General features: G+C 40.1%; 1 protein-coding gene across 1 annotated transcript in view; it reads right to left on the minus strand.

Annotated features, from left to right (window-relative positions):
• Positions 1 to 194: 194 nt before the first annotated feature.
• The window catches only part of SHTN1 (shootin 1), a 67,360-nt gene continuing 39,783 nt past the window's right edge, over positions 195 to 27,771 (minus strand). The window contains exons 9-17 of the mRNA XM_074831370.1: positions 24,368 to 24,514; positions 22,910 to 23,063; positions 20,559 to 20,664; positions 18,761 to 18,843; positions 14,925 to 15,034; positions 14,198 to 14,251; positions 11,165 to 11,285; positions 10,062 to 10,245; positions 195 to 1,756 (exon numbers count right to left, since the gene is read on the minus strand). Of these exons, the coding sequence (XP_074687471.1) occupies positions 1,546 to 1,756; positions 10,062 to 10,245; positions 11,165 to 11,285; positions 14,198 to 14,251; positions 14,925 to 15,034; positions 18,761 to 18,843; positions 20,559 to 20,664; positions 22,910 to 23,063; positions 24,368 to 24,514 (1,170 nt within the window). The 3' untranslated portion in view covers positions 195 to 1,545. The remainder of the gene's footprint in view (positions 1,757 to 10,061; positions 10,246 to 11,164; positions 11,286 to 14,197; positions 14,252 to 14,924; positions 15,035 to 18,760; positions 18,844 to 20,558; positions 20,665 to 22,909; positions 23,064 to 24,367; positions 24,515 to 27,771) is intronic.

Here is a 27,771-nt window from a genome sequence, read left to right on the forward strand (position 1 = left end):
TTTTAAATTCAGAGTAACAGATACCTAAGTGAAAAATTAACCACCAGAGCCAACTGCCCCCCAGAAATGAAGATACCAATGAGAGACAAATTTCCCCAAGTTTAGGAATTATATGTAGTTCAGTAATTAGATCAAGTCCAAGATTTTCTTAGCAAACATGCAAAAAACACCAAAAAAGATGTGAAACTACCACACTCGTTACTATCATTTTATTTTTAGGAAAAGCACCAGACAGTTGCATGCAGAGCCAAACCAACAAACTCAGAACATTCATCCTTCAATACTATCACTGTTTCAAATAATTAAATAAAAAATAATCCAAGTGCATTCAAGTACTTGACCACCCAATTTCAGTTACACCAATCTTAGGCAAATCCCTGATTACATTTGCTTGTTCGTTATAAAAGAATGAGATAACCGTGTTGAATTTAAAAAGAGACTACAATGGAATGTGAATTGGCAGTGGAGCAAATCAATTCTGTACCTATCTCAGTCTTCACAGGAAATAAGGGCTGAGGGAAACTGGGATTTGTGTTATCAAATACAGACATCTAAAATGTTACCTAGTAAAGAAATTAATGCCACCAGCGTGTACCAGGTTCAAAGCAAAGGCTCATTTGTTAGTGCTGCGAGCTTTCAGCTGGGAGTTCTCAAAATGCTGATTCCAAATAACTTGCAATCCTAGAATGACTGAATCCCAAATGTAGTCCACACTCACAGGAGCCTAGGGTAAGTGGTTTTTTTTTTCAGCACTAAATGCAAACTCCTGTTGCAGCAGTTCCAAACTTTGCTATGTAACACTGAAACAAAACCCAGGACTTACCAGTCCTGCTTTGAAAAGCTTTTCATCCAAATGAGAGCTCCAATCTCAACCCACAAACTTCTGACTTTGGATGCTGTTACCAAAAGTCCTGGTACCAAAATGACGTGCTGCACTGCCTCTGCTTTTCAGCCTCTGGGCTAGCTGTCCACCGGGGAATCTGCTTGTGCTTTTCATTTCCTCCAAAGAGCGTGTGTGGAGACAGCAGTGAGGAGACCTACAAGGTCATGGTTTAAGTAGATATCAAAATATTTTTAAAGCAATGTGCCTAAACACTGATTTTTTTAATAATTAGTAATATCCCCCATACTAAAGCTGATGTGTGTGTAATCACCTTCCTAGGGTCTAACCCAAACCTGTCCAATTCAAAGAGGGATGCAAGGGGCTTCTGGCAAGCTTTAGAATGGACCTTCAACAAGGCATCTGCTCAGTAAAAGAACAGTTAAAAAAAGCCTTTTCAAATACAGTTTTAAAGTAAAGGTAACTGACACTATCTAGGAAAATAATAACCATACCTGCAAAATTAAAATGCGAAAGGGATTTTGAGTGATACATAGTTATTGAACACTTTAATGCATGTAACAAAACTGCATACAAAAGACTATTTCAATCTATGTTATTGAAAACTGTTTGTGGAGTACAGACCGTAGCCCCTAGTAACACACCTAAGCAATTTACATGTCCAGATAATGATTCCCAAAAGTTACAGCCTTTCAGAATAACAATTAACAGTTAGAACTGTCTGTTTCTTTTATTTTTTCAACATTAGTTTCTTTATGCAGCGGCTTGCTTTTTTCTTCTTTCATTTTGTTCTGATTCAGCGTGTTTTCAGACCTCTGATCCCCACTGGTGGAAACGGGATCTAAAACTACAACAGATTCTGTGTCTTTTTCACTGCTGGAAGCTTTTCTTGTAAGTTCTGTATGACTAGTTGATCTAAAGGAGAAAGAATAAATATATGAATAAGGTAACAGTTCACATATTTAGGAGAAAGGCCATAAATATACAGAAAAGCATTTCTATTATTAGTAGCACGTATGACCAGGACAGGTCTACTAAACTAGTAAATAGATTTATAGATTTAACAGCTGTTACATACAGATAGTAGCGCACAAAATGCAACAGTCACATTACCCCTCCTGAACCATTTGTTAAACTGGCTGTGGAAGATACTTAACAGGAAAAATGAACTCTCAAAGCACTGAAAAAATCCTTAGACTATGAAAGAATCAGTTTAAAGATAGCCTCAAGAATTTATTTACTCTCTGCTCATCTCGGAGCTGGATTTAGGTTCCCCCATGTTCAACAGAGCAGTTGCAGACAGAGAACACGCCACCAGTTCGTGCAGGGGTCCTGCAGCCTGGGAGGAGAACATGGCTGCCTCTCCACACCCCCAGTCCGCAGCAGCCTGTGCGGGGCCCTCGCTGCACCCGCTCTGCCCTGGGGCAGCCAGGGAGACGCAGCGCAACCAGATTTGCCGCCGTGGCCCGGCACCACCAGGCTGCTCGTGGTCTCGCGGGGAGCAAGCGCAAATGATTCCTGAAAATTCACCTGCTGGATTTGCTGAAATACAGAGGGCGTTAAACCTACATTCTGCACCGCAGAAATGGGGTTATGTCTTGATTGCCTGCAGTGCAGGGATTCTTGCAGATAAAAAGCCCTCTGAGCAGGGAGAGAGGAAGGAAAGGTCAGAGACACCAGGGTTATTTGTCGAGGCTGGCATCACGCTATAAACACTAAAAGCACTTGTCTATATTCAAAAGCTTTGTCCTAGTGTTGAAAACGTGTAGGCAAATCCTCAGATTAACTAGAATGCACTAGCAGAGAACAAGACAAACACTGGGAAAGCACGACCTGAGCAAGTGGCCCAACACTGCTGCATGGGCAGGCGGGCAGCTTGCAGGCCCAGGCTCACACCTCCACCACCAGGCTTCCCGCACGGCCCAGGGTGTGTGACCAGGCAGGCTTAGAGCAGGTGGCCACGCAGGCAGGCTTAGGTGGGGGCCTTACACAACGGCCTAAGCACCCTACAGATCTCCACACCGACATGGCTACAACCACCAAAGACCCTTCGTGCAGGAAGGTCCTACATGCGCCAGTGGGAGCGTGGCTCCACTCTCCTGGGCAGCCAAACTGGAGAGCTGCTGAGTGAAACTGCATTGGCTAGTCCAGAGCCTTTTTTTTTTTTTTTTGTGAATTTTTCATGCTTAGTCATGAGGAACAGCCTTCCATACTGCTAAGATAACACCCTTGAAAGGAAAAAGTAGAATCAACTGGAGGCTAGAGAAAGAAATTCAGCTACTGGATCCATCTGCTATGAACTGCCCTTTATTGTGACAGTCTTTGTCCTAGAGAAAATGACAAAGAAAAAAGAGGTCACCCCACTCAACAATTAGAGCATGGGGCGGAGAATGTACTGGCTCCCACCTGACAGGGAGAGTGTAAACATACAGGTTAAAACCAAATAAATAACCACAGAAACAACAGTTGTTGCACTTTCCATTTCAGAAAGAATTTACTCAGCTTGCTATTGAAGCACTGGATAGAGCAAATGAAATTCCATGTTCAAGCTTTAATTACAAGAATTGTCTCTAACATTAGAACTTTGGTATAAGTTAATTAATGCAGAAATTGGTGCTAATGGATACAGTTTCAGACTCATTTGATTATCATCAGAAGCTAGTGATTTCATAAGGAAAATAATGCTTATTTTATGCAAAAGTTGCCAATCATTCCAGAAAATACAAGGTGGGGTATTTTGAATGTTACAGCAAATTAAACTTTTTAAAGCACTGTAACCAGAAGAGGGTTATTTTAAAAAGTGCTACCTCTGAAAAGCTGATTGCCCAACACTATAAAAATGGTCAAAGCCATAAATGCCAAGTTCATTTTTATTTCACTTTGGAGGTAACTATCTTTCAAATCCCAACAGCTGGACTATTTAATACAATCTGGTGAATCAAAGTATAATTCTTCACTGGGCTCACAGTGGGGAGTCTGCATTAGTGTATGGCAGCATTCCAACAACTGATGCACAGCCAAACGCTCTGAAGTCTGTTTCATTTATAACAAAAATGGATAAAATGGCAATCATATTTACCACCTTCAAAGGACAGAAAAATGAAAGATGTCGATATAAAGTAGTTTAATGGAGAAAACCAGTGATTAAATCAGCGTTTCAAGCATAAAAATAAGAATTACTATTCAGACTTCGTTGTACTAGCATTCCCTTCTTCAAATCCTTTACACTGCTGCAGCACCAGCCTGACAGTGCTGCTGTTACAGCTGAGGTATTGTTAAAAATTATTAACCCTATTTATCAGGTATTCATAGTTCATTTTCAATAATTTGTCAAGAGCAAAATGCAGGCATAATAAAGTTTCAGTGAAAGAATGAACATAATTTTGGTGGTCCCTTTCAAAAAACAGTTTTTACTGCTACAAATAAAGCTGGGAAAAGCAATTAGTACAGATACAGTTAGCCACCGTTTTGAACAATTACAAATTTGTCCAGCCAAGGTATTTGCATTTAGTTCTATGCAACGCTCTTTCCTCATTAATATTGTTAATGTTGTTATCAGTATTCTTGTTATTTGTCCAACTATATATTTAAGCCAGAAATTAAGAACCTAGTTCTATTGTACTCATTCATACATAATTGTTTGTAAATCTGCATATATTTTAATGACTAAACACATAAAACCTGTACTGTGAAATCCAGATTTAGATGATAAATGCATTTTAGATTAATTGTATGGGATATGCAAAATCCCACGCAGTACAGAGGACTATTTCTGATGTAAGAGTATCAAAAGCAATACATTCTATTTATATAGTTACAGAAGCTACAGAAGGTGTAAAAAAAAAAAAAAAGGGTTACGCCTGACGGGCCGTCTGTGAACTAGTACTGCTGTGCCCTTTGTAAATAATTTACGGTAGGAGTACGAAAGGACAAACTAAGGATTGGATTGTCAACTGAGACTTGGATTTTCTTTGTTTCCTCTGGTTAGTATTATAATCCTGATATTATTTAACCTTGCTTATTGCTCTATTCATGAAACCACTATAATATGTTTCCACAAGAAACCAGAATTTTATGTAAGTATAACGGAAAATTTTATTGGATTAAGTCCCATCCAATTTTCTAACTATATGTAAAAGCAGAAGGCTAAAGGAAACCATTCAAGGAAAACACTGTAGGAAAATCCATGGTTTTTACAGCATATTTAGAAAATACTGGCAAAAATCTATTCCAGCAAAGACTGGTTTTGCAAGTTCATAGTAGAAGCATGGGAGACTCCATGTAGATGCTCTACTTGGAATCTGCGATGGTGTGAATGAAGTCATTTCTGCTACAAAAGCCAACCTTAATGTGGCATCCAATTAGTATACTTGGTTTTTCAGTGAGCTCCCTAATCTAGAATGCTGAAATAGCTGTCATCTGTATTCAAAGCAAAATTGCTTTCAAAGCCAAAATAAAACTCAACCGGTGCTATTTGTTACTCCCCAAAAGATGAGATTTGAAGCATTAAGATAATTTGGCAGTTGCTCACCACCAGTTGTTTCTTTATAACACTTTAAAACCGTGCCTGCAGGTCAACTATAGCTTGCTATTTGCCTAACTACCACCCACCCTGACCCCAGCACTCCCATCTTCCTGCAAGATCCCCACAACTGAGGACAAACGTCACTCGTGCAATAAAGCTCGTACTCCAATCTCTGTGTCCTTTCCAAACTACCACACTAGGAGGATTTGCCAAACAACAGCAGCTCAGCTGTCCCATGCCTGACCTGGACTGAACAGCCCACAGTGTCAGGCTGTACAGGAGAGCAGGTCTCAGCTCGGTGAAGTGCCACTGCGGTCTGTCTGATGCGTGCCAGACCACAAGAGGTGAGTCAGTTTTATCCTCAGTCAAAAAATTCTATTGAGGATAAAAACCAAACTGCAGGTGCGTTTGTTAAATATTTCAGAACTCTTAACAAGGCAGAGGAACACAACAGACAGGACCAAAGGCTAATACCGAACAATAAGTAAAAAATACACCAATTCCAAGTCTTGAAAGTCTTCAACGAACAAAAAATTCCATCACACTACAGTATTTGTCAAAAGGAAATCACAGGGAATACAAACAGTGACAGTAGTGAATTAGTCTGTTGGTTTCCTCCTCTGATAGCACCAGTACGATCTGTAACACCAGACATCTGTGAAAAAAGTGCAAGAAACCTTCTCCATTTCAGGAATGCCCCTGCTAAAGCTAACTGAGTAGAAAGGTGGTCAGCATAGCAGTGAGCAGAACGGAACTGCAGACAAGTTTTAGTATGGAAACTGTGCCCATTTTTAGGTGTTTCTTTGAAAATGCTCAAGACTGGCAAATTCATTTAAATGAAGAATCTTGGAGAGCTTCTACCTGCATTGGGAGAGCACACAAAAAGTACACTCTAAGAAAAATGTGGGACAGTAGCTTTTAAAACTGTTAAAATTGAGGACACCTCAAACTTCCAGAACATCCCATTGTTTTCTTCATTTGTTGTTCAGACTAAATTGCCCATGTTCAAGCTGCACTGGAAAACCTTTGCAGTTCTGTCTAGCTGAGGCTGAGCTGCTTCCTGCAGAGCTGGTAGATGATTCAGGGGTACTAAGATTACAGCCAGGAGAAGGAGGACAAATCCTTTAATTGTATAAAATCATCAGATTAAGACTAACCCTCTCTGTGGTTCACTCTGTTAGCGGAGAATTCTGCTTCCCAGAAACAAAATGTTTACAAAGTGCTGGAAAAAAAAAAAAAACCACCACACCAAAAAACCCAGGGGCAGAGCCAGACACACCTTTTCCTTCTGTGTCTACACACTGCAGGGAGTCACAGGAATTCTCTTTGCTCCCAAGGGAACTAAATTGTCACCTATTCTCTTCGAAGCAATTGTCACAGAATTAACTCACGCTGGGTTAAACATTTGGGAAGAGATTTGCAGAGGAAGTTACCTGAATACTGAGGTAAGACCTTAATTTCTTTATAGGACACACATTATTGATGTCTTCCCCCTCAGCACCACCTCAGCAAAACTTGACACATTCCAAATCATCTGCTTAATGGCTTCAGGACCTTCATCTAACAACCTCCTGCACTGGAGTAACACCTCACCTAGTGCTTCAAAACCCAAATTTTTCTTCTGAAGTTTGATTACAGGAAAATTTAAGACACAATCTGTATTTGTCGATGTTACAGACCTTTTCCACAATCCCTCCTCTGGCAACTCACGCCAGTGGCCCAGCTGATTCAGCTGGAGGTCAGTGTTTTGGTAACACTTACCCACAGGAGTAACCACATTAGGGGTGGAATCCTACAACCAAAGACTGAAATTCCTTACCCTGTGCATATTTAGGTTAGAATGACATTGATTTGGGGTTGGGGAGGATCCAGTCAATGAGCTGACTCCTGTCTATGTATTGTTCATAGATACATTTTCAAGACTGGGTCTTTTTCAAAGGCATGACCTTCTTCATGAGAACGGGTGTGTTCAACTGTTACTCAACATGAATGATGAATAGGGCTGCTCGCATTTAAATGTCTCCACCTTCAGATTACAAGACTTAGTAAATGGATGCTGCAGCAAAATGAAGTATCTCATGCACAACTGTTCCTAAGGTTTTCTATAGGAAGCTGTACACTAAAATCTAGGTGAAGAAAAAGGAACAACACTGCCCTGCAAGGGACACCTGGAGATGATGAGACATGCAGTACTCTACTGTGCTAGAAAAGGTTTGCTTGGGTGCTGCAAACAGGTGACACAGGTCACACCTTTGTCAGATTTCAAGGAATTGCAACTGATGAGACTGCTCCATCCTTTTACCTCAGGTATGACTAAGGACAAGAGCCACAATAAATGTTTTTTACACCTTTGTCATTTAGGCTACCTGGTCAAATCAGCGTACTGTTTGTTTAGTGACCACAGTCTACTTTAGGAAATAGTGTGGTGCAACAGGAGCAGACGTGTAGAGGAAACAGCCTGTGCTTCACACCGATGTCCTCATAACACACGTTTCAGGGGGTTATTCACTGAACTAGGTCTTGCGTGGCTCTGGGACAGCCCTTAAAGGCTGGATCACATCTTCTGGTTTAGTTTCACTCATCCAATGTATCCAGGGATCCAGTTTATGCACTAAGACCACTCCAGGATACAAATCAAAGCATAGCAAATGGGGACAATAGGGAAATTTGCTTCAGAAGTGCTCTGCTGATCCAAACTAAACTGCTAGTACAGATGCACCCAGGGAAGCCCAGAAAACTGCCTAATTACAGAGCCAAGTTGTCAGACATGTTAGACAAATGAACTTCCTTCTGATGTCTGCTTCAAACAAGCCCTGTTACACACCTTGGAGTCTGGAGGCTGCTGCTAACCTTTGCTGCAAACAGTACCCAGGAGAAAAAAGAAAAGTAATTGCACTTTAACACGATATGAAGCATCTAGGTTATTTCTGCTCCTCCCTGCCAGCCCAGCAGCAGAAGAGTATGAGAGCCCCGGCACCATCTCGCTCGCTGGAAAACCATCCTCGGCAATGAGCCTTTCCAGTTGGGCAGGTTTACACCAGTGACTCAGTACAAAGAAGCCCTGTAGCACTAAGGAATCTGGCCCACCACATTTGTGTTAATGCTTTAAACAGATAAATTAAAGTGAAATATGTCTTTTAGGATGTCACTGAATAGGCAAGCTGAGAAATAAATTGAGCTTCACATATGCTTTTATAACACATAACAACTGTGACTGTCAAAACAAGATCCTTTTCACTGTCAATTCATCAAGCATTCTGTGAGACCTTGGGGCCTGCAATTATTTCATTTCCTTTCTTGTGAATGCAATTTCCACTTAGTTTGGTGGAATAAAGGTAGACAAAAGGTGGTAGGAGTTGCTGTATTTTCTGATTAAGGTTATCTGTTTAAAATTGTAGAAATCCATAAACTACAAACACAGTATTTTTCAGGAACAACCTCACCTTTCTGTCAGGGTAGTAGTTCAAGAAAATGCAGTGGCATTATTCACGTCTAAGTGTTGAACAAATCTTCATCTTTCTGATTAAAATAAAATGAAGATCATCTTTCTTCTAAGGATATTTAATTGAAATAAAAGGGGAAAATACATATGATTGGAAAAGGCATTCTGCTTTTAAAACTTGGTGTGAATTAAATAAAACTGAGAGCACAAATGGAAAGAAATTGGGCTCTTTATCTACTCAAAAATAAATTATAAAAGTACCTGCAGGAGAGTGATGAAAGTATCAGTTCATAAAAATAGATGTGAACTGAATTTTCAGCTCATTTGTTGTGACTTACTCCTTTGAACCAAGCAATGGAGACTTGCTAGAATTGGTACTGGTGGTATTTTTTAACTGATAGAGCAGGAAATCAGAGGTTTAATTAGCCATGATTACAATATTCTGCTGATCTGATTTGTCTCATCTATTTCCTTTTCTTGAAGTGACAAACTGACAAACAACCTGGCAAGGGAACTGAAGCAAGTGCACAGCCTAATTTCAAAAGGAGCTTGGTATTGTTGTAAAACAAACCAATCCTCCAGGGGATCTGTCTGAAATAAGTATTTCTGAAGCAGGTTTAACTCTTTGATGTTTAACTGGCACCTTGGATCTTCAATCTGTTGTGACAAAAGATTCTTCTGCCCATCTGTGCAAATGCAGCACTAACTGCATTTTATCGTTTTTTTTTTAAGAATCTTAATCTTGAGATTTCAACGTAATTCAGAATTTTTACTGACAAACGTTTAAGAGTAATAGTCAGGACTTGTTTTGGACCAACAGAAACTGTCCTGCACACCTGCATACAGATCAATATGACTTACATGATTCTAATTTTTAAAATATTATGCTAGAACTACCTTTTTTTTAATTAAGAGATAACTATATAACTATTATCCCTCTTCTCTTCAGGATATGGAAAAAACCCTCAACCTTGCTACTCCTCAAAAACTCTTGAGTTCTTTTTCTTGGCAGAGAAGATGAACTTTTTTTTTTGAAGAATGATCACAGATTTTACAGGAAAAGAACTTTATTACAGAGAATTTGATTTCTACCTCTACGTGAGACTGCAAATTATTTGAGGAGTCAGTGGTAAACAGCTGCAGACTGTACATTTATCCTGTTAATCAAAATTGATATTAAATCATTTTCAAAATACACCAGCTAAACCGATCTGGTACTAAAATATACACCTAGAAATCCATATTCTACTTACTGTAATGTAGGCTTGGAGCCCGTGACACCCTTAAGCTGGTTAGAGCCAGGACCTGAATCGGGTACTTTGGAACTGAATTCTGTCTCCAGGTCTTTCTTGTTCAACGCTGTTTGTGCGGCACTGGCTCCCGAACCTAGCACAGGCAGAGATTTTGATTCTGATGTGGCCAAGATTCCAGTGGGACCTAAAACCCAAAGAAAGTTTAACACTTCTGTTATCCAGATTGACTGGGCTAGAAACAACACGTAAGCACAGCAGAATTCAAGCTAACTGAAGAAATCAGAATGGAATTTTAATAAACACCGTCCAGTGCATGAAGAGCATCAAAGTACTGGTTTTGCAGCTTCTGCTCTCCCTGCCAAGATTAACCCTTTCTTGTACAACAAGCAGGGCTTGCTGTATTGCCAGTCATGCACTCAACCCCCTCAACTTCTGGGATGGTAAGTCCTGCTGCCCACACAGAACCACCAAGTCACAACTTGCCAGTGCTCTCCCAGCCTGAAATGCAGCTGGAGCAAGAGCCAGCCCAGTGACAAAAAAGCCTGTTCTCATACTAAGGAGTAGTCGGTGAACTGTCTATCTACAAAGTCCACGCTAAAACCATACGGTGACATTAAAACCAGCCACATCTGCATCGACTATGGCATGGACTCACACTTGCACAGTCTGTGTTTCTAACCAGGCAGAACATCAACAGTTCCTCACAGATGATGACAGCAAGGCATCGCTTAAAAACTGCAGACCCTTGCTCTGCAGAAGAGGTTAATTCAAAACATTAGTCCTAAACCATCATTTCTCTGGTTACCATTACTTTCAAGAGTATTTTCACAGTAGGCTCAGACTATTAACAATGTCTGAGCTCCAGGCAGGACAGAGGAACCTGTGCATACATGGCTGTGTGTGCAGAAAATCCTGACAGAGGCATCTCCTGGAGAAAATGGGGATGAAAAGCGACAGGTGCGACGGGGAAGTGAGTCACTGCAGGAGTAAGCAGGGTTCTCCGTAATGGCTGAAATGGCAATGGTCTGGAAGAGAAAGTAAAGCTTCAAGGGTCACTTAATGCAGGCAGAGGAAGAGGACCACAAAGGAGTCCGGGCACTTACTGCCACTGTCCTGGTCAGTGGTTACTTTCCGGCGTCGCAGAACTCGTTCCAGCTCTGTTTCACTGCTGTCTGTTTCAAGGGACTTCAAGCTTCGGGAACTAGTGGATTTATTCAGTGTTTCCTACAGCAAGAAATAGACACAATAAACTCTCTGAGGACATATTATGCCTTGCCAAACATCCCACATGCACAGTGTAGGAACATTTTCTGCAGTTTAAACTGCAGAAAAGCAGCCGCAGTTCTAGACCAGCGTGCGAAGCTCTTCCATTAGTACAACAGTGAGCATCTGCAGACTGGCTCACCATTCCTCCGTTACTTGGATTTCCTGATGTAGGGATTAACCATACTTACCTACACATTAGAGGGTTGATACTGGGCTTAAGAAGGATGCTCTGGATCACTAATGAACAAATTCTGATGTTTGCAGAGAACTGCCAGCTTCCTCCACCTTAACATTTAAAGGATCTTAAAATACTGCTAGAGCGTTATCATGCTCGTAATTAACCTTTATAAGCAAAAAGCCAAAGATCCATATTGTACTGCTCCATGTTTTGTATTTTAGCATGGTCCTCTGTTGCTGCATCCTGGTGCGTACACATACCTGCAGAATTCAGTTTGTACGAGTTGCAACTGCAGCATGTTACTGCATCCTATAATCTAGCTGATCCGCTATAAGCCTGACCCTATGTCCACATACTTCATGGTTTCTCTTATGCACAGAGTTAGATCTCAAGTTGAAACAGTTTTTTATACATAGAAAATAGAACTGCATGCTATTACTGCCTTATGCCAATGTTAGTATTTAGTATCAGCAAAGCTGCAAGTCCAGCAGCACTTTTCTTAAGGTGAGGGGGAAAAAAGGCTTTAATCAAAGCCTGAAACCTCTCAAACTTGCCCACAAGAATTTTAACATACACACAGTGTGTACTGCATGCATCTCCCAACTGACAGGAGACAGTTACTGGATCAGCACCCACCTGACTGTAGAATTTCCCCAAAATGTTTACAATGCAACTGAAAATTTGGGACCGATATGCTATTTCATTCTCCCTCTGAGTCTTGCTGTCTTTAGGAATGCCCAGGAATCCTGTTTATTCAGCTTTCCAAAACATATCAGACTCATAGAACTTTCTTCCAGAACATAAATAACATATTCTTAACGGCTTTTGTTGACAAACACATAACTTCTAAGCAGAAATAGCAAATAACAAAAGGAAATGGCATTGCAAGTTGCAAAAGCTGTCCTGCTTTCAGGATCCCAGCAAAGTAACTCTAATTTTTCATCCCCATCCAGAAATTATAATATTTTATTTGGAAACTCTTTGAAATTTAACTGATCAGGTACATTATTAATTAGTAGAATGCTCCAGATCTGTACAAAAGCAACTTGAGCAACAGAGTCGCTCAAACTCTGCAATTTACAAAATATAAATGTGTTTTGTTTGTAACAATTATATGGAGGTCTAAATGAAATGCATAATTAGCATAGTAACAACAAATGTTTACTCCATCACATCCCACCCCCATGTTTGCTGTCTGACTGTGCATAATGACTGGTCTCAACAATAGACTGGAATTGGATTTTATATAGTTTGTCTTATACTGCAAATATCCTGAAGGGCTCAAAAACAACAAGCTAGATACAGAAGTACAGTGACTGTAGGTTTCCCTCTGCTCCCTCCAAAGTACATAATCAAGTCTCCCCTGATTATCAGTGATACAGTGTCAATGAAATAAAATAGCTATTAGAAAACGAAAGGACCTTCAGCAGGATCGTTCAGTCCAACCCTCACTGGTCCAAAGAGCACCCATATCAAACTATTCCTATAATTACAGAGTTCCATTTAAAACATAATCTCCGTGTTGCATTTTGTTCCTTTTCTATTTACCTCCACATTTAATTATGTGTCCCTCTAATTAGAGCTCAGCATTAAGGTCTGGTGGCTCTGTAGATCATTTCTTCCCTTCTTCCCCTGCTTTCATGTGACTGGAGAACAGTAAGTTTAGCACGTGACTAGTGCCACACTCGTGATTTTAAATCACAGCACAGGCTGTGGCTACACTCTTTGCTGTACTGTCTTGCATCACCCAACACAACACTGAAGTTATTTTTATAAGGGCTCTTTAGGTGCTATCATGGATGATTAGAATGATTAGCCGTACCTGCTGCAGACTGGATGTGAAGCATTTTGCTTCAATACAGGCAGAATTTCATCGAATTTCACCTTACAAAGGCAAAATTTCACCTGATGTGCCAAAGTTGCACTTCAACTTTAAAAGCTTCAGGGTCACAGAAGTCAGCGAGCAAGAAATACAGCTCCTTCTGACTGCTTGATACAATTTTAGCACTTGTGCAAAAGCAGCAGCCAGTTAAATAAGCAAGGAAATATACGAGTAAAGGACAGAACAGGAGCAAACTTCGCACATTGCTCTAAGCAGGACCAAACACATGCCTAGTGTTGTTATTTAGTAATAAATGGGCATTTGGACAGCTATTCAGAATCATTTTTTTTCTACCTATAAATGCAGACAGACTAGAGAGCTGTTGCTCTATTTAGGCTACATCTCCGCTAATAAGAAATTCGGTGCCTCAGCAGAGAGGAGGAGTTCAGAGCAGTTGAAGAGGAGAACCCTACAGCTACTATAGGTGCAGTCCAGGGGCTTTACCTTGGACTAGATACATTCAGCTGCCTCTCCCTCCCTAAGGAGCCCACTGCGAGTACTAGGAAAGTTTCCAGAGGATCTGTGGCAGGTACAGACCCTAACATCCCCTCTAGTGGCAGGTACATACAAATCCAGAGCAGAGTTAACAGGTTAGTCTTCTTCAAAATAAATTTTGTTAGCAAGACCAAACCCAGTCTTTCAGTCAGACCAAAGTCAAAAGTGGAATCAAAGGATTCACTCCAAAACTGCTCTACAGCTCCAAACCAAAACACTAACACACAAGTTTCAAATACTCAGCTATTTTGCACAGAAGGCCGTGTCAGCTCAATGAGAAGAAAAAACTGAAATATAAATGACAGGTTTTCTTACCAGAATCCCTTTTAACTCTTTCATTGCACTTTCAGAGGGCTTTGGTGTTTCTGGCTGTAAACAAACATAACACAACACACGCATGTTAAAAACCACGTGAAATGGACCATGACAGACTTTGTACTTGAAAACAGACATCACACAAGGGTCTACTGCATGTATACAGTGTTGTTGTAAAGTACTGTTGTATTACGTTCCTCTGTTCTCTCTTTGCACAGGCACATGGCTAACATTCAATCCATTTTCTTATACAGATGAAGGGAAGGGTCTTTGCTCTTAACACTGTGAATCACAGCCTATACATAAAGAAAGATTACGCTTTTGTGAAGATGGTAAGCAATATTTTATAGTAGTCACATTCAGGTATTAGAGCTAAATGTTGCTAAGAAATACTGCTAAATAGAGTCTACTTCTTGATCAACCCCTTTAACCAAATCAGTTATTCTCTCTGTGCTTTTCGTTTCTCAGTAGCTGTTTGTTTACAACATGCTTGCTTTCAGTTCCTTTCTGGGTCAAAGAAACTGGGTTTCTATTTACTTACTGCTGGCTTCACTTCTTTTTCTGTTCTTCAGATATATGGTGCTCTAATTCATTTTATTCAAAATCAAGCAAAGCAAATGAGGTGAGGCAAATGTATTCTTTTGAATGTTTTACAGAAAGCCTGATTTATTTTCAGTGTAAATTACTGTACTTAGCTAATATTATTGCTCTGCTATTTATTCCAAACCTTTGTTTTAGGCCTGCTTGACTGGTTAACTGGTCTCAGATGAACTCCTTTTTTAATTCTGTCCATCATTTCTTCAACAGCTTGTCTCTTCAGATCTGTAACTTCTTCACCTGTTCCAAAAATCAAAGAGCATGTCACATTCCAGATATGAACTACAGAGAAATAGTGCAAAGAAAAAAACATGTTAAACCAATAGCCTCCTAAACAGCTTGCTTGCCATATACAGTCAGTTACCATAATCATAAATTAGTTTTAATGATGAAACAACATTTACATATACAGTGTACTTAGTTATACTCTGCGCAGGAGGTCTCCCTGCCTGTATGTGTGAGGCATATTGCTCATGTACTATCCAAATCCATGCTTTTTCTCAATTAAAAATGTCAATGATAAGCATAAATATATAGGCTTATTTTTCCCCCCATAAGTGGGCTGTTCAAAGTTCTTCTTACAGGACCACTATCTTACTCTTTGTTTCCCCACCACAAAGAGGCACTTCACCTTACACTGTGTACATCTATATAGTAGCAGAAACCAGCAACCTCATCTCTAGTTATCAGGAATTCTAGTTTCTGGACCCAGCGCTATTAGCGATCTTTGCTATCAGCTAAACTGTCACAAGCTCTTCAAGGATAAAATGCCAATGTACACACACTGAGGATCCAGCCGTGGACTTTGCAAATGCCAAACCACAGTGCCTGCAGAACTTTGGACAGAAGCAGGGCCCAGATCCTGAAAAAGGCAAAGCTATAACTGTGTGGGAATTGCAAAACCTCAGTGCTATAGGCTGAAGCACCAAGGACTGAAGAATACGGCCCCACTTCCACCGTATCTCTTCATTGTGGCTCAGCAGAAATTCCCACAGCTTCACTGACACAGGACAAGCCGATAATGCGAGGCCTATACGCAGCCCATCATAAGACTACTGAACATGTCTTGTATTTGACATGGGTTTGAGAACCTTCCTGGAACAATACACCTGACTGAACTCAAACCACACATTTAAAGAACACTGCATCGAGTTAAAGGGCAAAACTTAAATACCATGAAAGGAAATGGTTGCTTTTTCAAGACATTCAGTATCAGAACTGCAAAATATTCAGATGAAATGGGAAGCTCTGTGATGAACCTAAACAATACCTGTTAACTTATCAGTGTTCTTGATAATGTAACAAAAGACACTTAGCATGCCATACCAAAAAGGGGAAAAAAAGAGTACTTAAAGCAAATACATGGAGAAATACAGCTGATGCTATTCAAAGCTGCAACGCTGTTCCTTATGTAACAGGAATTTTAAATAGACTTTCGCTCGCTCACTTGTCAAGGTACTATTGATGATTCATAGAAATGCAGTTTCTGTATTGTAAGCCGATTTAATGTCAGGCTTTAATTTCACAAACAGGCTGTTTCAAATATAAAAGCTTAATTGGTGGTATGGGATAGAAACCACTCATTCTAAGTCCTTAACAAGGGTCAAAACAAGCTCAAGTTGGATATAATAACTAGATCAAGAAAGAACTTTCCCCCTTTTTTATTTTTATTTTAAGCACAGCTCAACTATTAAGAGAAGCAGTTTATATGTGATTGAAGAAAGGTCAGAACTGTTAAAGTTTGCTAATAAATAATGAAAGAATGGGGTGTAGAGAACTTATAGTGAATTTTACAGTATTTCCTGCAATCACTGTTTGTAACAGTCTCAACAAAAAGGTGTAATCAAAACATCTAGGATGCTTCAAGGCAAGGAAACCTGATAAATGAAGGCAATATAACTGGACTTTACTGAAAAATAAGATTGACTCTTCATCAGAGATCTCGGTGCAAGGTCACTTCTCTAATTATTTTACCAAGACCAACAACCTTATTTCTCTCAGACTGGTAACCAGTTCCCAAAGATTCCCCCAGGGACCTGTTCAAGTCACGCCACTCCTCAGTTCCTCACTTGAAAAATGAGAGGGGTAATACTTCTTTTCTCCCACTTTCCTGTTGGTCCCATCCAAAACTCCAGCCATGCTTACATACCATTACAGTCTGCTAACAGCAATTTTTTCTTTAACAGTTATATCTTATACCTGTAATTTCAGTCAAGTTCCCTTCTGCAGCCCCCTTCTTTGTTTAAGTGGCAGCAAATGAGTTAAGCAATTCACTACAAACAAACTCCTGCTGTTTCGGAAGGAAGAGAGAAACAGCGAGAAAAACCTTCCTTATTTAACTGGCAATGCTCGTCTAACTAGCTCTGACTCTTCAGGCACTCATGATCATTTCTAAATCTGTACTTAACTCCTGTTCTCAATCTGCTAAGTTTCCAGCTTCCATTAACAACAATAAAATGCAATTTCAGCTGTTACTTTGCATGCAGAGCCACCTTAGTGAAAGATTCTGTTTTGTTTTAGGTTTTCAGTATTATTAAAGGATTAGCATTACAGTGAACTCCAAGTGGTAATTTTGCCAGATATGAATTGAGGGATGAAAACCAAAGCATTTAACAAACTAGCTCTGTGGAGAGACTCTGGACAGAAGAAATCACAAACAAGAAGCTGCTTGGAAGTTGGAAACTTCCCCGTATTATGCTGTATATAACCTGCTCTCTGCTTAATGCTTGTTGGGTTTGTTCTGCCTCTTCCAGATAACCTATGGAAGTGCAAAGCCCTGGAAATACTGTAGCTGCAACTACACGCTGTAGTGTCTCCAGTTTAGAGGCACAGGTCGAGCCTCAACGTTGCTGTAGTGCAACTACTACAGGCAGTACCCAACTGCCAGGGTGTAACTGAACAAGCTGCACAGAGTCAGAGTAACTGAACCATCCTGTTCTCCTCATCCATCACCCAGCACATCACCATACCCAACTAAGTGCTCATCTTGTAAGGTCCTTCCGAGAGCCTATAAGAAACATGACCACTCTCTCCCCAAGGGATTAAAAAAGAAAAAATTTTTTTTTTCTTCCACATCAGTGAACGAAATCAGCTCAGTGACATATCTGATAAGCATTAGAGCCAGAAGTAGGAAGATTATAACTTTCCTTCAGTTACACCAAGTGATAGGTCTTCCCTTAAGGTTTTTGATCTGCGGCCTCAAAGATTGCTTGTACTAAAATCCTTTTGGAAAAAGTAAATTGGATGCTGATCACCAGCTCAGTTGTGAAGGCATAGATGGCTATGAGGGCCACACAAATTTGCTTGGGATCTTGAGGAAGGTTGCAGTAGAGTAGAACAGAATATATCAGTTGGAAGGGATCTACAATGATCATCTAGTCCAATGGCCTGACTATTTCAGGGCTGACCAAAAGTTAAAGCATGTTGTTAAGGGCATTGTCTAAACGCCTCTCAAATACTGACACACCTGGGGCATCGACCACCTCTCTGGGAAGCCTGTTCCAGTGTTTGACCACCCTCTCGGTAAAGACATGCTTCCTAATGTCAAGTCTGAACCTTCCCTGACACAACTTTAAACCATTCCTATGTCACTGGACCCCAGGGAGAAGAGATCAGCACCTCCCTCTCCCCTTCCCCTCTTCAGGAAGCTGCAGTGACCAATGAGGTCGCCCCTCAGGCTCCTTTTCTCCAAACTCAACAAACCCAGAGTCCTTAGCCACTCCTTACAGGAGTGCCAAAGCTACAGCACCGAAGATACCACTTCCTAGCTCAGAGCACATATACCTGGGCCGCAATCACATTTCTGAACTGAAAGGTAAATGAATATGCTGGGACATGGATAGCAGTAGTTAATGTCGACAATTATACACATCTGCATCGCTATCTGTATCCACAGTTTATTCTCACTAGCTTTATCTGCAGTACCTAGTGAATAATCCGCATGACTTGAGGAAGGATGAGCCATACCTGACTCCTGCTGAGGAGGTTTCTCCTTCTTGCTCACGTTGGTGTTGGAGTGAGATCTCTTGCGAATCATTGACATGAGAGACCTTCAGGGAAAATGAAACTGCAGATTGTCATTCTGTCCTGTATTACACACTGTTAGAATGAACTTGAACATGACACACAAATAGCTTGCTTATACCTGATTATACAGCTACTTACAAAAGACTCATTTAACAGTTCTTGAATGCAGATGTATGTACTGAATTACCCCCCACGATGCCTCCCATCAAAATGCACCAGAGAAATTTATTTCTTTTTAACAGACATTAGGCACAAATCAAAACACTCCAGATTTGAATATTAAAACACAGTGTCTCATTGTGACACATGACAAATTGAAGCTGCTCCAGCATAATAAAAAGAAAGAAGAGCCGTAGATATTGAAGTATTATTCTCCAGAGGACACTTAAATATGGTGATCGATATCTCCTCACCAGCTCCAAGTTTGTAATCTTCTTGCAGCGTCAAATAATTATCCTTTCACTATAGTCAAAACGTAAAAGTCCAGGCAAGGAAATGATTCATCTTAAAGTACAAGCTCCTGTGCACATCTGATGTGTCAGTGGGGCCTATCACTCCCTACTGAACATTGCTCCCCACGGCATGGAGGGACGTCCCTGGCATAAAGGGTCAAAACTCTGTCCCAGAGAAAAGCAGCATCCAGTGCCTAGGCTCTGAAACAACCTCTATACACACAAATGTCACAGTGCATGAAGGAAACACTACGATTTAGCCACTACAGGGCTTAAAATGAATAGGGTTATCTATTCCAAGTAGTAAAGGGCACAAACTTAAACAAAACCCCACAACACCCCCACACAGATAATTCATGATGCAGATTAGTGAGAAAAAAGCAAGATAAATGAGTTAATGCACATAAAAGGAGCAGAAGACCAAAACACAACTGTTCAGAACATGTTTAGCTTAGATTTCTAAAAACAAAGCAAGATGCACAAAGGGATGAATTCTCACTACTAATCATCTCTCTTCACGTATTTAACACAGTAGTTAACAAGACTCCTGTATGTAATTTCTGTCACAGAAGGTTAGAAAGTGTCATCGATGTTCATTTATTTTTAAAACCAAGCAGACAACATCAAGATTAGCTCAGTTCCTAAAATTAACTAAGCACACTTTGGGGCTTAGTTAATTAATTTGGGTCTAAGCCTGATACATCATATATTGGTAAGCCTCTTTTACAGTTTTTTGCAAAAATCAGGCTTGATTTGGATAATTTTGCCCAAAACTGCTTGATGATGGGGTGGTGGTTTTCTGCATTATTTTTTTTTTTTCTTTTAAACTTATGAAAGCAATTGTTGGAACTCAGTGGAGTCTACATTTTCATCACCAGCATCCGACAGGAAGAGACACACTGTAATCCAACATATCCTTTGGTTCAAAGGGGTTTTCTTAGCAGTAGATTCAGACAAGCACTTCACAAGTCTATAATTACAGCTATCAGGTAAATAGAAAAAAAAATAATCTCCTAAATTTAGAGGAGACAGATATCCCTCCTCCTTCAACCTCACAGTCTAGACAATTCGTTAGGCTTGGCAAGGCAGACACTTTTCAAAATTGGTCAGGGTGTTAGTCTGTTGGCAGGTGGGGCACAGAGCATGTCCTGCTAGTAAAGAGCCCAAGACAGATGGAGAAAGTTTTTTTTTCTTTAAAGTCACTCTGCCTGCTTGGATGCAAGCTCATGTAATGCATTCTGCTTCAGCAAAGCATTAATGCTGTGACCCTTGATTTAAGCACTTACCGTATAGGGTTAGGAGGAGGGGGAGGAGGAAGAGGAGGAGGGGGTGGCGGTGGAGGAGGTGGTACGGGATTTTCAGTCTGCTGTATTCGTTTCTGAAGTTCATCAACTGCACAAGAGTAATAAAACAACCTAGAGTGAGTTCTTGGATTCTCACATCTGCTCTAAAAACCAACTCTGATGGTTTAAGCAAAAAAGCTACTAATTAGCTAAAAATCAAACAACAAGACTAAACCACACAACTGCTAGGAAGTCCTATTTTTGGCAATATTTGCTACCAAAGACAGTGTCCTAGATACACAGGATTCTCATGAATCCAGTTACCTCCAACCTGAGTTACTTTTGAAACTAAAATGACACTCTCCCTAAAATGATAGAGGAGGGAAAAGTTTATCACATTCCTTTGACATTTTGAGGTTTTTGAGGTCTATCTGAAGTTGCATTTGAGAATAAACTAACAAGAGATGAAAGAAATGAACAATTTCAGCTTCCAGACTTATCTCTGTCTTGCTGATGGTGTGGGTTTTCCCCTTAAAAATGGTCAAAACTGGGTGGTGGGCAGAATGGATTCTTTCTCTCCTGTTTTCGTGTCAGACTTAAAATGTAGAAATTACTTTTCTGCACTTGAAATGTTGTCAAATACAATTAATTGGGGAAGGGCAGAAACAGGAAAAAGTCTTAAATTTCTTTTAGCCACAAAAATTCTTAGCAATTGTTCTGAATAGAGTAGGAATTATGGCACAAGTACAGAATATGATTTCCAAAATGGATATGGTTCTTTGTTCTCATAGATTCAAATTAAAATTACAATCTTTAACATTTACTTTTAAATTTAAAAAAGAAAAAAAAAAATCAACTGAGTGACTTTATATTCCAGGTACAATCTTTATGCTGATAAATTCCTCCTGAAGGACAAACAAGCATGGAAGGAAAGAATCTGCTGTGAAGGTTAGATCTTTTCCAAGGCAGCTGAGAAGAACTCATGCTGCCTAGGCATGTTTTTAAGGCTGTGTAATGTAAAACTCTAACACAAAGCAGTTCTTCCAAGCAAGACTGCTAACAAGCTTAAAGATAATCCCGCTCTTAAGGATATATTTCAGAAAAGCATGGCTATACGTGGAGTCTTAACTAAGGATAGGGACTTTGGCCTCCTCTGATGGGGGCTCAAATGCTTCTCTGACCAGGTATCATACTTAAAACTAGCACCTGCTTAGGCCTTGAGCTGAACAAGGCACGTGAAAATACTTAACCAGCCATAGCCCCACGTTCCCTATAGCGAGGCCACACATACCAGGGGCCCTTTTTAAATGCAATTTTAAATAAAGAGCATTAAGTCAGAAATTTCCTCATTCAATAGGATGCTGCAGACAAGCCAGGCACCATCCTGATAACAATACTTGTATGAACACCTGCACTGCAACAGTTGTTCCCTCCCAAATACCCTGTGAATCTTTTCTACCCGTGTTGTTGGGTGTTAGTTTAAATCTTAGAGACAGACACACAGAGTAGCTAGCCAAGACTGATTCTTTCCTTTCTGTCACTTGACATGTAACAAAATATTTGACTACAAGTAAGAAATTTAGATGTATAATTCTGATGGATATGAGCCATAAAAGCTCGCCAGATTTGTTTGGCTAACTCCCTTTGTAGGGCTCTGAAGGCAGTACCTACTTTTTAAATATCTGTTTAAAAAAATCAAAAAACCAAGAAAACCACCCAGAAAAAAGAAACAGCCCCACCAGACCCTCTTGCATCAGCAGAAATTGTTTTCTCACATGTCAATATGAAGGGCTAAATCATGTCTTTATTTTCATTGGTGTCTTCTATTGTAAGACTAGTAAATGGTTGGGTAGCTTGGCAATTATGGGATGTTTTTGTACAATTCATACAATGTAGACTCCACAGTCTGATAAATCACTGTTCATCTTCACAAAAAAAAAAAAAAAAACAACAAAAACAAAAACAAAAAAGCAGAGTTATCCCATTTTGTTTACTTTTAAAACTAGGTAAGAGGAAACATTTTGACTGAATATGAAGGATTGTGTCTTTCACACAGAAACCAATTCACATGTATATATCCCTCTGTAAAACTCAGGGTAATCTAACAACAGTATTTTTATACCTTACAGAAGTTTTACAAGGTCATTCTTTCACAGACATTCTGGACACGACTGTACTGTGGTTGAAGGCAGCTGCTGTACTTTATCTTGTGAAGCACAGGTCTGGATCTCGCCTACACAAAAGCTGTTGTTTCTGGGGTCTCAAACGCAACATGTATAATTCTATTAGACACACACCGCTCACCCCCCCACGCTGTACCTCTCAAATGGAATTAAGATATTACATGATTTTACCTGAATGCTTTAGGTCTCTAGCTTTTTCTTCCGAGTTCTGACACTTAAGCTCTAGTTCCTTTTTATCTTCTTCCAAAAGTTCTAGTTGCTGTTTAAGACGACTAATCTCCTTATGCAGTGCTTGATTCTCTAGCTGCTCTTCCAATTCTTTGATCTGCAGTTGGCAAACAATAGCATTCACTACAATAAAAGGTATTTTCTGTCTTCCCTTTTGACAAATAACCCATTAGGCACAGTTACTCCTGAAAACATGATGTTATAGTATAGGAGTGAACTACAAGTCCCAGAAAGGGGACCATTTTTGAACGAGAGCTGGACAGATTTTTCTGAGAGATGTCAGAATTTTCTATTATGATCCTATCTTGTTTTATCTCTTCTTTAGAATACATCTTCAGCTCCAAAGTACTTAAGCTGTAAGATGTTCCCTTTTTCTTTTTATAGAGCTTTTACCACAGAATTTAATTTCAGAATGTTTCTTCATTTGAAGCACGAGAACATTGACATTTTTGTTCTCTCACTGACTGCTTCCACTGACAGGTTGGTTATTTAAATTCCCTCGTCTCAACTCATACAGATGCCAGTGGGTGAATTATGGAACATCAGGTTTAGAGGCAGCATTCAGGTGCAGAGTAGCAATCACTTTCCAAATCCCTAAATATATACGTTTTGCTCTAGAGTTCAAGGAGCCAAAGATGCAGAGGTTTTCCATGAACTGGCAATTATTCTTCCATTCTCATTCAGAAGAATGTGAAATTACATATAGTCTTAGTATTGCTGCATTGATGAAAGCACAGGAACTGTCTACCTATTCCTAGCATTGCTCTGTCACCAGGGTTTTAAGAACAGGCCTCACAGCACAGGGAAAGCTCATTTTCAGGCTTTCAAGTGAAGCAATGGTGATTTCTCGCAGTTAAGAGATTGATCCAGTCCAGTTTCAAAGAATGTATCTGTTTAGATCCTAGCACTTTAGATCCTATCACACCACTGTGAAACATTCACCTAACCCTGCTCAAGTATGTCTGGCTCTTCCCCATGCATTTCTTTAGCAAGTGACCAGACTACTAATGTGAACTGCCTACCTCTCACTTCCTGTCTTCTTAGCTTATCCCCCCAAAATACCCTTTGGGCTCAACGTCCAAAATATTCGCCTGTCATCTCTTCTTCACTTAGTGGAACCTGACTTCATGCTTGTAATTGCACTTTACTGGCATCCAGACTAAAATACTTACCCCAAACCAGAGCCTTCAGGCTGAAAACCCTCCAGGTTTTGTATTCGTGCCTTACCAGTGACCCAGAAGAAGGGAACCACAACCTTCTCTGAAGTTTAGTTTTTATATTGTGAACTCTTATGGGGGACAAGATCTCAAATAATTCTGAACATAACAAATACATGACACTCTTTAAATTCAGGAGACTTTCAAAGAGTACTGCATGAGATGAAAAGTAATCCTGTTTTACCTTTTGTTGGTGTTGAAGCCTCTCTTCTTCTAATGTGTGCGTTAGCTTAGCATTGTCATCCAAAGCCTTCAAAAGCTGTTGATCAGGAGCAGAATTTTGCAGAAGCAACTGACTTTGCCTTTTCATCTTGTTTTGTTCAATAAACATCTGCCAAAACAAAACCCACCCCCAACAAAAACAATAGTTAAACATAGTTTAATGCTATCCTGGGAAAAAGGGCAATTGGAAAGAAAATCAAGAAATTAACACTGTGTTAATATGGTAGGGATAGTGAGGAAGAAGGTGAGAAGGAACAGGAAAGGAAGTTTGAGAGTAAAATTTACAAGAGCTCCCACTGAAAGGAAACAGGTGTTTGGTGAGAGAACCACCCACTGCTACACCTCAATTACCCACATGTTGGCAGCATTCAGAATTTAAACACATCTCTGAATTCTGTTTCCTGGAAATGGGAACAATCTGATCCCTATTCTGGGAGCTCTGGAGAGATTAAAAGAACATTAGGTGGAGGAAAAAATGTCTATGAATTCACAGGCTACCTCCTCAAACACATCTGCAAGCCTTGGCATAAAGCCCACTTATTTGAGGGCTACCTGGATATGTGAATGATGAAGAGTCTTTGGGAAATGAATTTCAGTCCATGTTTGTGTAATGAGTGTATGCACTTGCCCCGGGAAAAGGCACTTCAGGGCAATTTCAGCCTTTTAGTTCTGATCCTTGTGTTCCTTTCTCTTCCCCAGTTATATTTTTTGTGTGGGGAATGGATACATAAGGGGAAAAAAAAAATCAAATAGCCTAGAGACTTGACACTGATAAAAATATCACACATTTCTCTAGGCTTCACCTAAGAGGTGCAGAGGCTGTCAGCACATGCATTTTCCATAAGAGAGATCTGCTCCTTCCAGAGTGTTTAGGAACGCAGAAGAAAAAAAGATTGCTTCCTGCCAAAAAAAATTCCTAGCAAATTTATTCTGCATCTTGACATCTCTTTCAGGTAGAGGGTTGCCCCCAGGGCAACACGGGCTTCCACTCTTGACAAACTCAGCTGTGCCTGTTCTTACAGCAGAAACAGGGAGTGGGTCACGCTGAGGTTTGAGATGAGCGTGCACAGGTCAGCAAAGCATGCCACTTACGGCAGGAGAACAGAGAGCAGCCTGAGAATGCAGGCACTCCCTCAGACTGCAAAAACACTGTTGTGTAGCACAGCAAAAGCAAGATGATATTTTAAGAATAAAGTACTAGAAATACAAAAGTTCCATGAGATCTTTTCAGGTTCCCACACTATTTATTCACAAACCAAAATTACAGATACAACATACGGTTTCTTCCTGTCTGATGCTACTGCAATGCTACGCAATTTATTTATTTTTTTAATACAACTGGATTTTAAAGAAATATCTGCCGATGCAGATTCATGGCAAGCATTCCACCCAGTGCTTTGCACGGACACTTCAACAGTCTTATCAAGCGACTCTCTAGCTGTACATACAGACCGAGAAGCCTGCTGACCGCACTGAACTTTTAACCCACAACGCAGCCTGCTTGACCCTGCGTGCCAAGAAGAGTCAATTGATGCGGCCTTAATACTAATAAAACCTACAATGAACACTTCATTGGGCAAAGCTGTGCCATGGGGGTAGGCAATAAAGGACTGGAATTATTCGATGAAGAGGAAATGATGAATACAGGCTCTAGTACTATACTTATAAAACAAACAAAACCAAATTTATGACAATACACATGCCACTGCGGCATGGTGCAAATGTGCATTGGACATCAGCTCCCTGTCCCAAAATTCCACCAGTCAAACCAGCTATGCTTGCGTTACCTTACACTAGTAGGACTGTGGCAAAAACAACTCAAAGTCAAGAGAAGTTCAGAATCAAAACTACCCACCCCAATCTGTAAAGGTTTGTCTTTGTATTGCAACTCATCTGTTTAACATTTTATCTTCTTAAAAAAAACAGCATCTTTGAAACATCATACTTTAAAAAGGCCTCTAAATCACTGCTAAAGAACTCAATACTTCCTCAAAGCCTCCTGCTTTCCTCTTAAGTCAGCCAAAAGTTAGCAAACCCTGACAGAAATGACATCTCTCTAGAAGCCACCTTTAGCAAACATTGCAGTTTACCTCCCGTGAACTTTCAAGGCAGAGTGAAAACTTGGGTTTCATTTTTTGGAATCTGAAAAATAGTTTGAGGTGATAATTCAAGATTTTTGTTCCTTGAGTTTCTGCCACTAAAACCAACAGAACAGAGTTGTTCCAGCCTGAGGGAGCAGAAAGCTGCCAAAACAAGAAGAAATCAAGCAGAGCAACTTGATTTCTTCAACTTGAGCAGATACTTCACCAAATGTAGAAAATTCGTATTCACTTTGTTTCATGCTCTTCTGCAACAAAAGGAAAAAAAAATCCTTTTGAACACCTGGGTGAAAACCTTTTCATTCAGAAGTTTTCACATGAAGTCCTGCATTTCCAATTAGCTTGATAAATTGCTTTCATGACACTGCAAATACATTCCCACTTACAATATATGTGAAAGTGTCCTCTTCATCACAAAAAAAAAATTGTTGCTTATAACTAATGCTGCAATCAGACACATTGGAATCAATTTCTCATGGGGAGTCCCATCCATGTCAGAAGTTACTTACACACGTGTTCTTGAACTACCAGCATATTCTAAATGGAAGGGACAAAACCAGACAAGGTGGTCATGGCAGATAAAGCAGAAAGCAAGCTGGTGATGAACTGACTGCAAGTTTTTGAAAGGTTGCTCTGTGTGTTCGAGACAGGACAAAAAAGACCCTTAGAAATTAATTCTAATTTAAAATTTTAAAAATCAATTCCTGCTTCATCAGGGCAGAAACCTGACTGCTTGCACAACCCTGAATATTAATTAAAGTGACTGCTGAAAGGGCAAAATAGCTACTAACAGGATTATTTGGACTAGGTGGAATTTAACCAATTGATGGATTAGTTCCGACTTTGCCACCTGCTAGACAATTATCTGCAGAGTATCCCAATCAATGCTAGAAATGTAAGTCAATGCTAGAGGAATCTACGGAAACCACACTGCAACTAAAGGCAGGTCACAAAAGACAATAGTTTGCTTACATCTCATTTTCATTTACAAAACCTGGTCGTGCAAACCAGCTACCTGTATTTCCCACGTGAGTTAACAAACAGAAGCTCCAAAGTGCAGGAAATCTGGGACTTTGCCACTTTCCATCAGGAGAGTTTGCACAAGAACTGGGGAGGGGGAAAGAGGAGGAGGTGAAATCTTGAAAACAATAGAAGTTTTTCCCTTGACCTTAATGGGGCCACACCTCATTCTCAGACCCTGCTCTAGCCATTACCCTACAGAGTGTTCACTGCAGCTGTTTTTTTTGTTTACACCAGAGCTGAAAAA

Source organism: Strix aluco, chromosome 7 (assembly GCF_031877795.1).
Source record: "Strix aluco isolate bStrAlu1 chromosome 7, bStrAlu1.hap1, whole genome shotgun sequence".
Classification (NCBI taxonomy): domain Eukaryota; kingdom Metazoa; phylum Chordata; class Aves; order Strigiformes; family Strigidae; genus Strix; species Strix aluco.